Source organism: Oenanthe melanoleuca, chromosome 18, assembly GCF_029582105.1.
Source record: "Oenanthe melanoleuca isolate GR-GAL-2019-014 chromosome 18, OMel1.0, whole genome shotgun sequence".
Lineage (NCBI taxonomy): Eukaryota > Metazoa > Chordata > Aves > Passeriformes > Muscicapidae > Oenanthe > Oenanthe melanoleuca.
Window position 1 is genome coordinate 6,879,836 of NC_079351.1, and position 15,215 is coordinate 6,895,050.

General features: G+C 45.5%; 1 protein-coding gene across 7 annotated transcripts in view; it reads left to right on the forward strand.

Annotated features, from left to right (window-relative positions):
* The window catches only part of UNK (unk zinc finger), a 44,955-nt gene extending 32,016 nt beyond the window's left edge, over window positions 1–12,939 (forward strand). For 3 of the 7 annotated variants that reach the window (XM_056505832.1, XM_056505833.1, XM_056505834.1), the window contains 7 exons: window positions 41–109; window positions 773–947; window positions 2,077–2,178; window positions 3,728–3,916; window positions 6,676–6,857; window positions 7,342–7,599; window positions 8,642–12,939. In XM_056505832.1, coding sequence (XP_056361807.1) covers window positions 41–109; window positions 773–947; window positions 2,077–2,178; window positions 3,728–3,916; window positions 6,676–6,857; window positions 7,342–7,599; window positions 8,642–8,797 — 1,131 coding nt within the window. In that variant the 3' untranslated portion in view covers window positions 8,798–12,939. The remainder of the gene's footprint in view (window positions 1–40; window positions 110–772; window positions 948–2,076; window positions 2,179–3,727; window positions 3,917–6,675; window positions 6,858–7,341; window positions 7,600–8,641) is intronic. The other 4 variants (XM_056505835.1, XM_056505837.1, XM_056505836.1 and 1 more) reach the window with 2 other exon arrangements.
* Window positions 12,940–15,215: the final 2,276 nt, after the last annotated feature.

Genomic DNA, 15,215 nt, shown 5'->3' on the forward strand with positions numbered 1-15,215 from the left:
AATCCTTCCTCTTATCTTTTGTTTTCTTTCTTTACCGCAGCAAGCAAAGATGAAGTCCCACTCCCTGGAACACAGGAGCCAGGAGCAACCTTTGTTACAGCCCAAACAGGTATAGAACTACTGGCAGGGCTCTGAACCCAGCTCAGGGCTTCCAACACCACAGAAATCTGTGGATCCAGACAGCTCTGCAGGGAGTAAATAACAGTCCAGACACCATTAGGGATGCTCAGCTGGGGGGATTACTTTATGAAGATGGGATGATTTACTAGAGGTGCTATTTGTAAGTAGTTAGACCTGAGTGAATTCAGGGTAGATTCATAGGGCTGGACTGTGCAGGAGAGAGCCTTCAAATTACAGAAAATTGAGCTGGAATGGATGTCTGGAGTCATCTAAGTTCAAGGATTTGGCAAAGGGAATTTAATATCAGGTTCTAAGTCGTGTGCTGAACTAAGGCTGAGTGAGTGATTGTGTGGCCCATGGCTGTGATTGCATGCAACCTGTGGGTCACAGGAGTTAATTCTGGGGCAGCCTGAAAGATGTTCAGAATACTGGGGAGGGGGATGGGGGTCATGGAATGGAGAACAGTTGACAGAAATTAAAGAAAAGCTGTTAATCTCTCCCCACCCCCAGCCCAGTGGTAGCAGTAGCCATCTGTCAGGTTGGAAACAGGTTTGCTGCTGGCACTTGGCTCGTTCCTGCACGTTTCTGAAGGGGTTGTTCTATCAACATGTTTTATTTCCTACCTCTTTTGCTTTTCACACTCTTGTTTCAGGACATCCTGGGCATTCTCCCAGTGGGGAGCCCACTGACATCCAGCATCTCCTCTAGTATCACCTCCAGTCTGGCTGCAACCCCCCCAAGCCCCGCCGGCACCAGCAGCATTCCAGGCATGAATGCCAATGCCCTTCCCTTCTACCCAACCAGTGACACCGTTGAGTCTGTCATAGGTAACTTTGCCTTTTGCACTTATGAAAATAGGGCTTCCTCAGCCATGGATCAAGGTATGAGACTTGCAATAACCTGGGTGTTCCAGTCACCTCCAGTTTTCCGTGTCTGTCAGTGCTGGCAGATTCCTGAAGCTTGTTCTGTGACTGTGACACATCTGATGTTTCCTGCAGGTCATTTGGGATGAAATTCACCCACGGGACCAACTGAAGGCCACTCAGAATGTCACATAGTGTAAAAGGGCCTTAGTTTTAGCTTTGTCAAAGTGACAAAGAGGTCTTGGACTAGGCAGGAAATCACAGGGGCATTTTTCCACAGTTACAGCCCTTCAGTTCTAAATGACAATTTTATAGCCAGAGCTACCATCAGGTAGATTGTAAGGACTTTGCCCTTTGTAGAGTGTAGGACAGAGGCTGTAAGAGAAAGGAAAACAGGAGAGTCCAGAAAGTAGAGTCACTCTTAGATAGGCACAGGCTTTTTGGTCACCTGTTTTTCTTCTTCCCTTTTTTTTTCTTTTTTTTTTTCCTTTTTTTAATTAAATGTAACGTTTCTGAGGTGATCTCACTAATTTGTTAAAAATAATAATAGAAATGAGTGGGCATGTGTGGGATGGAATTATATTGATCATCATTAGTGATGAGGCATGTTCAAATAGATATAACAGTTTCAGGCATTAATAAGCTTTATTTTACCCAATATGTGAACCTCAGAGATGTTTTTCAAGTGTTCCCTTCTCCTGGTATTTCTTTTCCAAGTGGCTTTTCAGGAAAGCACGGACAAAGCACAAACCAGACCCAGACATGCCAAAAGCCAGTGTTCCTGTATGTAAGGGACAGACTTTAAAAGAGCAGTTTGGGGAAGACTTATGGGATCTGCTGTTAATTCATCAGATTTTTGTTTTCATATTACCATTTGGGAGTACTTTAAGACAAAAAGAAACAAGTCAGGTTAAAGAACCTGGACTGAAAAGCTGCCCATGACACTTCTGCCAAACCATCAGAGAGCAGGATGGAGAGTAGGGTCCTGAGAGGTAGCAAGCACAGGCTCCTCTGCATGTAGGCTCTTTGGGCCATCCTATCTCTTGAAGTTGTTGGTCCTTTATAACATAATTGGTACCTCTGTGTCTGGCAGAGTCTGCCTTGGATGACCTGGACCTGAATGAATTCGGAGTGGCTGCCCTGGAGAAGACATTTGACAGCAGCACAGTGCCCCACACGAGTGGCATCATGATAGGTACATGAAAGCAACAGAGCTTTCTTTATCTTCTGCCAAGCAGTGTTGCCCAGTCACCTCAGTGGAGCCAGCCCAACCAAGTTCTAAAACCAGTCCCCAAACTACATTGGTTAAAACAGCAGTTACAACAAACTCTGGCAACCCCTGAGCATCTCTGAAGTGAGAGCTTGCCCTTACTGACTAGCAGAGCTGAGTTGTTGCCATTGGGCCCAGGTGTCTTGGGGATGTTTCTTGAGACTGAATGGGACTTGCCTGATTTTTTTTCCTTTTTTTTTTCCTCCTTTTTTTTTCTTTTTTTTTTTTTTTTTTTTTTTTTGTTTTTCCTTTTTTTCTTTTTTTTTTTTCTTTTTTTTTTTTTTTTTTTTTTTTTTTGAGTGTGTAAGTGGACTCTAGAAGCATCTGATGCATTTCAAATCAGGCCAAAGTATAACAATTTGCATCTTAAGCAGAAAACTCTCCCTAGCTGTAACAGGAAGCTCACTGACCTGGTAATGCCATCCATCTGTCAGAGTGTCATCATGGTCTGCTGATTTGGTTCTGTAATGTCTGTCTCATTTTGATACATGGAGGTGGGCTAAGGCCTCTTCTGCCTGTCTCTGATGGATGTCCAGGGAAAAAAGAAACGTCTTGTTACATTTTTGGAAATGGTTGCAGTTTCTGGCAATCCTTGCTGTGTAAAGCAGGTGTTAGAACAGGAGCTAACTCTGGTTGTCTGAAGGTTTCCAAGGGAACTGCACTGCCTGGAGCTGTATTGAGGTAGGAAAGGACCTGTGGAAAGACTATCACTTCACCTCCCTGCCAAAGATTAGAGCCTGTTGGAGGTTTACTGTCCCTGTCTGCTGCCAGCCCTGCTGCTGCTCCCCACCTGCAGTGCCTTAGGTATCTCCCCTTCTCCCTCTCTTCACATCACACCTGGGTGTTACCTGGTGACCTTCTAAGGAGGGACTTAGATGAGGAGAGAGCAGGGCTGAGATCTCCCTCAATCTGTGAGTGGCAGGCAGAACAACCTCTGGTGTGAGGGGAGCTGATGTGTTTTGTGGTTAGGCTTTTGTTTATTTGGGATTTTTTTATTGCTGATAGATCCAGGCACTCAGGTATGTGTAATTACAGCTTGTCACTGGTTTTTAGTGGTTGAGATCATGAGCTCACCCAGGTGATCTTCTTACTACAGGTTGTTTGGAAGTATTAAAGGCAGAGGCACATGTTCTGGAGGTGAATTTTTTGTGATGATGTATTTCACCAGATACCAAATTTATCTTCTCCAGACTGACAGGGACTGAGCTCTGCTCAGAAAACATTTTGTTCCTTTGGCCATTGAAAGAGTAATCCATTGAATTGTGGAGGGTCTTAAGCTGTGTGGGTGATGGGATGGCAGCTTCAGTGCTCCTCTTAAAGGCTGAGAGGGGAACGAAACCTCAGGAGAAGTGCAGGGAATCCCGAGGGGCACAGGGAGAAGAAAGGGAACCTGACACCTCCTGCTCTGAACTCCTGCCTGTGCCCACACCTCATGGTCATACATAGCCATCCTCTCTGTCTGTTCTTTGTCCAGGTGGGAGTTTGCTGCAGAGTTCTGCTCCTGTAAATATCCCTGGGTCCCTTGGAAGCTCTGCCTCCTTTCACTCTGCCTCTCCTTCTCCACCGGTCAGCCTCTCATCGCATTTCCTCCATCAGCCCCAGGGACACTTAAGCCAGTCAGAAAACACGTTCCTGGGGACATCAGCTTCTCATGGATCATTAGGTAAATGCACAGTGTGTGTGTCCCATGTACATGCCTGTCTGTGCCATGTAAGTATTTTCTTTTCAGTTGGCTTTAATTTCAATGTGTATTTCACTGCTGCCATGTATCTCTTCTTCCCATGAGAACAGCAATGGGATTAGAAGCTGTTTTACCAAAAGTCAGCTAATACCTCATGAACAAGGAGGCAATTCCCTCTACTTCCCTTGTTTCTAGGCTGGGAAAAAGGGGCAGATAGGTTAATTGCCTTGCTCTGATGATGCTTTTCAGGGTAAAGAGCTCTGCCTTTTCCAGCCAGCCATGCTTTGCTGAGACTTCATATAAAACTCAGAGCTGGGTCCTCACCTTGGCTTAGTTTAGGTAGGGATTGCAGCTTGCCCTTGGGAATGCTTGTGAGTCAGATTGGCTTATGGGAGCTCTTGAGCAGGCCTGGGCCACTGGAACTTTTTCTTCTGTTTGACCCTGCACCAGTTCTGCAGTGTGGACTTCCCAAAAAGTCAGTGTTGCAGTTTTGACCCTTTGCTCCTTCCCCTCCTCGAGGGTTGTTCTCCTGTATGAGGGACTGATGGAAGAGAAATTACTTTGGAGCTTCAGGAATATGAGGAAGAACAGGGAATTTAGCAGACAAATCTATTTTATTATCAAGACACAAGATTACCTTGAGAAATAAAACTGTTTGGCCTCCAGGCTACAGGGACAGTTCTGCTCATTTCTGTTTGTAACAGTAAATATTAATTCTCTCTATTGATGCTGGACATAAATGCCTCTTAAAATCTGAGATACACTTTAATATTCACCTTAACCTAACAAAATTATTACATGCTTGTGTAAGCTATTTTTGCATGCACTTATGTGTAACTGCATCCCTTGTTTGCACAGCCCAAGCCCATGCTTCCATGCTTGCTATTGCTGCTTGTTTAGTTTTAACAGCTTTTACAATTACTGTAATAAAAGACATCAGAGGCCATCTCTACTCTTAATTAGGTTGAGGTTGGCTGTTCATCCCAGTTTTTTAAGGAAAGGAAAAATTGCTGTTTTAGAAGAAATGAGTTATGTTTATCTCAACTCTGTATTTATACAGATAAAAAGTCAAAAATTGCAGGAAATTCACAAATGCATTTAAATAATTTATTTATAAAATTTATTTTTTCCATAAACACAATAAATCCTTTGCTGGGATTTTGAGAAGATATTTAAATAGTTTCTTAGCAGTTGGCAGTCATCTGTTCCATTTAACTTCGTGAATGCACATAGCATGTCAAGTGTGTAGTTATCACTTATTTGTATTGAAATTGAGTTAAAAATACCTAGTTCTGGGCTGGTTTCCACTGTGCTAGGTGCAAAGTGTGCAGAAAAGGCTTTCCTGCCCAAAGGGGCTTGATACTTCCAATGTGAAATGAGAATAGCAGAAGAAAAGAGGGAGTTAAAACAAATTACAAGATCAGCTTGGTCAGAACTGTGGCAGAATTTGTGGCTTGCCAGCATCCTGCTTAATGCTGGATTCCCATTCAAGAAAACTGATGTTTAAAACACAAAATGTGAGTTGGGATTCCATTAAAACTTCCTGAGCAGCTGAAACGGATCTGTGGTAAGTGGCCTGAGCCAGCAAAGATCCCTTGCTTCTCTGATGAACCAGTTAATGTGCCTAAGCCCTTGGTGAAGACAAGTTACTATTTTTCAGTTGTATATTTTGTAACTATGTGTTTTGGCTGGGAAGTCAGGGGTGCTGGGACAGACCTCAGTGAGAGGCTGTTGACTCCAGGGTTCACTTGCAGGCACACCTTAGCTGCTGTGAGGTCAGAATTATCAATTGCAGCTTGATTTAGGAATGTTCCCAGCCAGTGGTGAGCACCACTGCATGAAAATGACTCCCACATCAAACTGCAGCAAACTGTGTGGGTAAGAGTCCACACTGTTTCAATATCACCTTTTCCTACTAGTTTTCCCCTGAATGCAAAGTGTGGGTATCTATTTTAAGTGAAAGTTATTGAAAGAGTACAAACATTTGACTCTGGAAAAATAGCCAGTTTTGTCTACAACTGATAGTCTACTCTTTGTCTCCTAAGACTTGAATTTCTTCCTGAAAGGAGAGTTTATTTGAACAAGCTGAAATAGGGAAATGGCTAATTAGTTTTCTTTGATGATGCTCACTAGCTCAGTGCTAGAACTCTGCAGAGGATGAAGCAGATACAGAAACTATTGTCTCTACTTGCTTATAAACAGGATTTTCCAGTTCTGTTCCTTGTGTATGGAAACAGGAATGACTTGGAGCATTTTTGTGTCACTGTTTGGAAGTGACACTCCTTTTCTAAGCCCCATGCTGAGGAGACAAAAGCAGAAATTTCTCAGGGTGTAGGGTGGGAGGAAGCACCACCTGGGGCCTGTGAACCAGCTCTGGCTGTGCTGCACTAAAAAGTGGGAAGGTAGAAGCAGGTCAGGAGTTCTCCTGAAAGAAAGGGGATTCAAGCTGACAGCTCTGCTGTGAAAGTGAAGCTTCTAAAAACAGCCTGATTCAAGAGTTGCCTCCACTCAGTGTCATGGTTCTTCCCTGTATCACTAAAGATGAGGCCTAATGGTGTGAAATTTTCCTATAAAGTCCCTCTATGATGGACTCCAGGGGCATGGGGATGAAACCAATTCTTAGAGATAAACTTTTTATCCTATTTACACATTTTTGAATCCTGGATTTCACAGGGTTAGGGAGGAAATGGGGAAATTGCCAGCACCTGTGACATAACCCTCTCTATTTCCCTGTGAAACAGGTTTAAATGGGATGAACAGCAGCATATGGGAACACTTTGCTTCGGGGAGTTTTTCGCCCAGTACCTCACCTGCATTTCTGTCAGGTCCAGGTGCTGCGGAGATGGCACGGCTACGGCAAGAACTGGATGAGGCCAACGGCACAATAAAGCAGTGGGAAGAGTCTTGGAAACAAGCCAAGCAGGTACTTGGGCAAATCCTGGGGTTAGGGAGTGGAAAGGAGCATTGGTTGTCAGCCTTTCAAAAGGCTCGCTCTGGACGTGGAGGTGATGGACAGCTGTAGGTTTTACAGGTTCTCAGCTTTCTCTCCTCTCCCTTGGAAATCACCAAATCATTGGGCCTGGTGTGTTCAGGTGCTGGAAGTGCAAGGCCACATGTTACAACAGATGCCCTGAAGTGTTTGACAGTCTCTCAGAGCTTTGATCCATGATAATTTGTCAGTATGCAGAGTTCATCCCCTGAACACTGTGAGCCAGATGAGTAGAACCACAGCCCAGGCAGCTGGGATATGTGGAATGAGCAGTGCCTTGAAGTCAGGCTCCAAATGTGTTTCAGAATTTGGGAACAGGGCAGATTGGTGTGAGGAGTGTATGGAAATTGAGAGTTTTGCCTGGGGACAGACCAAATTTTCAGACCACTTCTTTTACCCTCTTTGTTGGAACTTGCAGGCTTGTGATGCTTGGAAAAAGGAGGCAGAGGAAGCAAATGATCGCGCCAACACAGCTAACATGGAATGTGAGCTGGCCCGGGAGCAGAGGGAGGCCTTGGAGCTGCAAGTGAAGAAGCTGCAGGAGGAGCTGGAGAGGATCCACACTGGCCAGGACCCGCAGTTCCTGCGCTCCTTCTCTGACCTGGAGACGCTCTCGCTCTCATCACTCTACACCCTGCAGAAACAGCTGCGGGCAAACCTGGAGAAAGTGGACAAGGTGAGTGCCAGGCCTGGCAGGGCAGGGCTCTGCCCTCTCTGCTCCTACAGGTCACAGCTTTTTCCCTTTTCTTCAATAGACCAGAAATCAGAAGCCTATCATAGATGTAATCAAAATGAGCTCTAGTTGGCTCTTTGTGCCTAAAGTACAGAGTTTAAATCAAAGCTGCTCTGTTGATCCTAAAGGTCCTGAAAGGCATCACACTGTGCTTTCTTTACTTTTGCTTCAGGTGTCCTGGTTTGGAGGACAGGTGTCTGCTAAGAAAGGCAGAAGCTTCTCTTTGACATGGAGATTGTAAACCCCCTCCCTCCAAATTATTATAATTTTGAAATTAAGGAGCTCTCAGGCAAAAATATGGGAATTAGGAATAACAGTTCTTTACTAGGAAAATTAAAATAGAAATACAGTATTACAAAGAACAATCCCAAAACCCTGCCAGAGTCAGAATCCAAGCTGACACCCGTCAGTCAGTCAGGGTGTTGGCACAGTCCCATTCAATGGTGGCTGCATCCTCCTGCAGGGGCAGATGTGGTTCAGCTGGAGCAGTGCTCCTGGAGAAGGTGCAGTTTTCCTCTGAAGGTCCAGGCATAATGTGGAAAGGTCTGGCTTTCCTCTGGAATCCAGTGGAAAGAAGGTCCCTTGGTGTCCAAAATCTCAGTTTTTATCTGGGTAGGAAAGGCTTGGCTCCTCCCCCTGGCCTGAGCATCTCCCAGTGGGATGATGGAATTTTATCAGTCATGCCCTGGGACTCAATGGCCATTAACAGGAGATATCTCTTGGAGGAAAGATGGGCTGTGGGAAGATAAAGATGATTGCCCCACCTGGTTGTTAACAGATGGCCCATTAGCAGAGGATATCTCCCACAGAGATCAGGGTCACTGCCCCACCCGGCTGCAACAGATGGGGACAGAATACAAACTTTTGGTCACATCCTGTATTGCAACCTAAGACAGCAGAGCAGACAGCTGCTATTCTCCCTGCCCTTCCCCAAGGCACTTCCCCTTGCCGTGTGTGTGATGCTGTGCTTCCCCCTCTCTTGCAGGCGGTATTTCAGATGCAGTCAGTGAAATGCCTTAAGTGTCAGCAGGAGCAGCGGGTGGTGCTGCCGTGCCAACACGCGGTGCTGTGCGAGACGTGCGCTGACAAGGGCGAGTGCCCCATCTGCCACCCCAGCAGGCCCCACTCCCTGCAGTCGTGACCTCCCGAGGACACTCCTCCAGATCATATCCTATAGAACTTTTTAACTTTATACATCCGTACATATATATGTATGTGTATATATATATATGTATATATGTGTGTGGATGGGCGTGGCTGTGCACGCCTAGGGACGTGCACACACATGCACATGCACACATGAAAACAGAAATTAGTTGCAGAGCACTTTTTAATATTTTACATCCCGTATCTAAACTGCCCCTCACCCGTGCCCCACTAATTCTAACTCTTGATGAACTTTGAGAGCTGTTTTTAATACAGATCAAAGGGCCATTTGCAAAGAGTCTGTGTTTCTCCTCTTTTCTATTTAGGTGATAACAAATTTTTGACTATTTCCAGAAGGACTTAGAGTGGGCAAGAGGGGCTTCCACGTGCTTTCCAGAGGAAGAGTTGAGATCACACAGGGAGGATCGAGGTGGATTGAAATGATTTGCTCTTGCCTTCGGTCCCCCTGCTCTTTCACTGACCCAGCTTGGTTAAAGCCGTCCTCCCTGATGGGAGCTCTGCCAGGCTCCTGCCTGCAGGGCCTCACACTGCCCATCTCTGAATGTGCAGGAACTTTGTCTGTCATTTCATCAGCAAAGTTCACTTTTTAAATTTTTTTACACTCTTTGTATATTTGTATGAAAAGAAGAAAAGAGGGAAAAAAAAAATTTATATTGGATCTAGAGCAAGCCAAGCCCCAAAATTCAGTGACCAATGTTCACTGCTGATGCAGCCAACATGTTCCAGTTCTGAGCAGCCTTGGAAGTATTACCCTTGGGTGAGCCAAAGCCCTTTATGAAGGAAATTTGGATGCAGAGGTTAGTTCTCTCCAGGCACCCCTTTGTCTGGTGGCTGTCTAGAGACTTTTTACTGTTTCAGACCAGATTAGTTTTGTTTTAGCCACAGGGACCTGATTTGTAGTCACTGCTGAAGTGCATGAACCAATTCCAGGTAGGCTGAGGACGTTTTTGTTGCCTGTGTCAGCAGCTCAGGGGTGGTTTGTGGATTGCTGGCTCCAGAACCTTGTGCTGGAGATGTGTGGTGACAGAAATAATCCAGCAGGACAGAGAAATGCCACCAACTCAGACCTGCCCAGCCAGCTGAGTTTTCCTGTGACTTTTCTTACCACCTTGTCCATTGGATTTTACATCAGGTGGATTGCAGTAACCTGCTGGGATCTCAACCAGAAGGCCACTCAGTTGATTAAACATTTTTATTTTGCACAGGGATGCTCCTGTGCTGCCCCTCTGTGACCTGGAAAAGCACTGGAACCTCCAGCAGCCCACTATTGTAGGAAAACTGAATTTTTACCAGAGCCTCTCAGAAAGCTTCATATTTAATACAAACACATAATTAGGTTTGTTTCCATAATTCCACCTTTCCTCTCCATGGAAGGGGTTAATATGCATTCCCAGATGATCTCTTAAGTGCAGCTCTGTGTAGTTCTTTTTTATGTTTTCCCATTAACTTGTTTTTGGGTTTTTTGGTAAAAATGCTTTTTTTCCATGTGTATTTTATTGTAACTAGCATCAGGTTTTTTTAATTTTTTTAATGGAGAGACACTGTTGAGTGACTATTGTGGCTATGTTGTTTGGTTATAGCCTTTGAATGTCTGTGCCATGGGGCAGCACATCTGCCTTGGTCTGATCTTAAGGAAAGACCTTTTATTAAAGTACGTGAACATTTCTCTTTTTTTTAGGAAAAAATAAAAAATTTAAAAAAATATTAAAAGTGGGGGGGAGGAGGAGGAAAAAGCCCAATTAAGAAAAAAAAATTTACTAAAAATTTTTTTGTAACTAACTTAAATCATAGGAAATAAACTCTTGAATCAGATCTTTAATATTTATAAGCAGCAGAGCTGATCAGGCCGTTTTTGGCTATGGTTTGTAAACACTTTTTATGGGCGTGGGGGTTTCTCTGCTCCTCTGCCTCCCCAGGGGCTGCTCAGGGGTGATGCTGCCTTTTGCCAACCCTCTTTTTGCAGATCTGTCCAGCACCAGCTCCGTGATTCCAGCAGGGAATCCCTCCACATGGAACTGGTTCTCAGTCTCTGTGGGACTTCCAGTCATGGGGTGATGCAGGACTTGGGGGTGTTAAGGGGAAAGAGCTGCTTGCCCCCAGTTTCCCTGGGGTACAAGGAAAAATTCCAGGCCAGAGAAAATGCGTTTTTCCCCTTTTGAGTAAAACAGTTTCTCTGTTTTAAAACTTTTACTGAAGGACCAAAGAATTCAGAATTTCACCTGTTTGTGGCCCTTAAATTTTAACTTTCCATTGCCACACTGCACTCATGGCAGAGCAGCCTGAAGGAATTAGCACTAGACCATTCTCTTGCCCCCATCCCAACCTCTCTCAGCACTCTCTTTGCACAAACACATAGACTTTCTCACTTTCCTCTGGTTCTTGAAGAAACACTTCCTAAATTTAGGTTTCTATCAATTTGTTTGCTGCTTTAAAAAAAAAAAAAAAAAAAAAAAAAAGGAGAGAAATATTGAAATGTGAATTTATTTTCTTAAGCATCAGATGGAAAAGAGAACTTAATCTTTGCATATTTTGTGAATGTTCTGGTGGGCCATTTAATGACAATTTCTGAACCAAATGAGGTGGGAGCAGGGGGAAGGAGCAGCATTCCTGACCCACTCCAGCAGTTGTTGCTGCCTGCTCTGTGCAGGAAGGACAAACCATAATCACAGCACTGCAGTTGAGGCTTAAGAGTCTGTGATCAGCTTTTGTATGGTGTAAAAAGAGCTGAAATAAACCTGGTGCTAATAAGTGCAGCCCCTGTCACGTACTGTCAGGCTTCCTTCTGAAGCAGGAACTCCCTTTACAGGACACACAGTAACACAGCAGAGCTGAGGGGACTTCAAAACAAAAGTGGGGTCCACAGGGTTCCTTGGGGAGCAGCCCCACAGCTGGGTCCTGCCTCCTCACACAGACTCCTTCGTGGATAATGACATTTTCCTCCCCAAATTTTTGGAGCTTCAGAAGAGCTGACCTTGGTGACGAATTGGGCAGGTCAGACACTTCTTGTGTTGAGAGCTGGGGGAAGGGAGTTGTGGTTGTCTTGTGAAACCACAGCATCCTAAAGGTCAATAAACTTTTACATTATTACAGAAAACCAACCTAGAAGCAGGTGACTTGTGGGACAACACTAGCCTGGGTTGATCCAGAGCAACAAGCAGGGTCAGAGCTGTAGGTGAGAGCTAGGAGCTAAAGGATTTTAGCATTTTGGGCTAACAGAACCACTCTGAGCTCTTCTCCAGCCTTAGGTGCTGTAGCCATGTGCCTGTGGGGCACAGGAGGGACCCAGGAAAGGGCTCGGAGCTGGAGCACATTTCCTAAAGCAGATCCCACCCCTGGGGGGTCCCTGCAGCTGATCCCCTGCTGAAGGGTTTTACACTTTTGTACATCTCTGAAGCTGAACCTGAGCCACTGGCAAGGCTTGTGCAGCTGAGACAATGAAGAGAATTCCTCACCCTGAATGGACTCAGTCATCCCTTGCTGTTCCACCAGCCTCCAAACCTCCTCTCTTCCTCCTTTTCTCCTATCTGAGAAGGAAGAATATTACCAGTGTTTTCCTCCAGAGTTTCTATAATCCTTGGAGTGATGGCCAACAGCAAAATAGATGTTACTGATGTAAAACCTAGTATTTTAAAGGTGAAGTATTCCTGCAAAGTAGTGACTGCATTGGAGAGATTTCTGGGGCTTCCCCACTCCGTAGCTTCCAATGTTAAAACAAAATAAATACAGTATACGTTTTAAAGAAATAATAATAATACACACTGCAGTATTTCTGGTGGCAATTCTTGCCCAGTCCCTTCCCTGCTCTCCCCAGGAGGAAGGGCACTGGGCAGAGGCGCCCCTAGTCCGTGTAGAAGTTGGCAGAATGGTGATCAGTGGTGTAAAACGTGTTGTTGATTCCATGTATAGAACTGTGATTTCAGCTGTCGTTCTCTCGTACTCTGTAAATATGTGTTTTGGCTGTCGGAAACCTGGTTTAGACTCTTTTCTTGGCAGAGTGAATTTGCATGTGGGGCTGGAAAGAACTCAATCTGTGTCACAGTTTCCAAGGGCAGGATGGATTTTTTTTTTTTTTTAGAGGACAATAAATTTTTATTTTTTTGCTAAGAAAAAAAAAAATACAAACTGAAGCGGTGTGTGTGTGTGTGCATGCGTGCCCAGGTGGATGTGCAGCCCCAGCCTCTGCTCTGGGCCTTGGGAGGGTGGAGAAATCTGGGCTTTGGAGCCCTCAAAATAACTGTGGCCAATTTTCACACAACCAAGAATAATTTCTGAGCTCCCCTCCATTTTCGGGGTGTTGCAATTGACTTTTCTGATGGAGGTGTGGTGAAAGAGGGGGAACATCAATGCAATGTGGTTAAGGTGGAGCAGAAACCCCTTTGGAAGTGACAAATACAAAAATTTGTCACCCAAATTCTTTGTCTGGACATGGATTAATGTCCTGGAAAAGCCAGGCTGGGCAGAGGTGAGCTGTGCCTGCACAGTGAATACAAACAGTGTTTTGTGTGTTGGCACCCAAAAGAACACACCTGGCCTGTGGATCCAAAAATTACCTGTTAATTTTGGTCTAATTAATGCTTCAAAGATGCATCAACCACTTCCCATTAGTCCAATCACGAAAATAATCTGAATGGGCCCATTTGTATTGCAGATTATTGGTAACACAATAAAATCAGTAGATCTAAGTGCCAGCCCCTCTTGTGTTCTGGCCATCTGCCTGTGTTGGGTTCCTCACCAGGATTAGGAGGAGGATGATGGAGATTTCTTCCACTTTGTCATCCTTGCATTGCTAGGAGCTGTTTTTGTGTGCTTCAAGCCTTATTTTTATAATGCTTGGGCTGTTCTCCTGCTCCATGGGGTTAGTGGTGCTCTGACTGATGAAGGTTTATTAATCTTTGTAAAAGGTGGGATTTCTTTTAGGGTGGGACAAGATCCACACAACTGCCTGGAGCTGAGCAAAATTAAGTTTTAACACCTTGAATAATCCAGTGCAAACAACCTCAAAAGAGAGGTCAGCCCGTGTCACCTGCTCCCTGGGACATGCCTGGCTTGTGGCAGCCTAGAGCAAGGTGGGAGACAGTGATTTTTTAAAAAACAGCTAAAAATGAGCTGAGACCATATCCAAACCTCCAGCCTTGTGTAGTAAACCTCCTAATAAAGCATGAGGTGGCTGCTGCAGGGTGCAGATGAGCTGCAGGGTGCAGGCACAGGGTGCTGGACCTGGCTGAAATGACACCCTGGGACAGCATCCCCACAATCCCAGACTCAGCTCTGCAATATTATTTCTCTGCACTGAAGCCTAAGCCAGCAAATGGCTTCCTTGAGAGCTTGCAGTGCCTTAATCCCTCCTGCTGTGGGCTCTGTCACACAGATACCAAAGGAGCTTTTTTCTTTTCCCACCCCCGCATGCAGGGTTTGACCTGAGCTGACCCACCGAGGGAGCAGCTGCTGCTCAGGCACTGGGAGGGGGATGATTTTCATCCCCTGGTCCCCGGCAGCTCCCGGGACCTGCTGCAGCTCAAACACGGCCACCCCTGTGCAGGGTGGAGGTAGAGGGAGCTCCAGGTGTATAATTAGGACTTAAAATTGCAGCAAAAACAAGCTCCAAAAAGCCTAACAAATGGTTACAACCTTGTCAGGCATTTTTGCTGTCATACTGGGTCACCCCACATGGATGCACCCTGCAGAGCTTCCCACCACTTCCAGAGGGACCCAACAGGCTGGGAGTGATGCCAGGGACCTGCACCCCATGCCTGGGCTGTCAGCTGCCCAAAATGCCTCCTGGTTTGGCTGTGATGCTCTTCATTGCTGCCCAGGATCCAGCAAGATCCCAGGCTCCCAGGATGTTGATAAAATTGGTGGTAAAATAAAGGAAAAAAAAAAAAAAAAACCCCACCAAAAACCAAACAAACAGTCATAAGAGCTATGCACATTTTTAAAAAGGAGAAATTCAGATCTCAAATGCCTTGTCCCACCCCACTGTGCTGCTGCTACCAGCACAGGGCCACTGCCCCAAAGCACACAGCCCACGCATCAGCTTTGTGGCTTTTCATTTAAAATAAGAGGCTTAACCACAACAAAATGAGGGGGGAAAGAAACCTAAAAATTAAAAAAAAAAAAAAAAAAAAAAAAAGAAGGCAGGTTTGGCCATGGCTGTCCCAGCCTGCAGACAGGAGGGTTGGGGACATTGCCAGGAGATGCAGCACTGGCAGTGACAAGCTCCAGGGGGATGGACAGGGACAGCCACACTCTCACATCCCTGGTGTAGTGTTACTAGTCCAGGCAGGCAGGGAAATCCCCTGGAATGCACCTGCCCACGCTGGCGGTGCTGCCGAGGATGGGGTGAGCTGTGCTGGGGCAGGCAGGGACCCCTCTGTCCCCACACCCTGCAGATG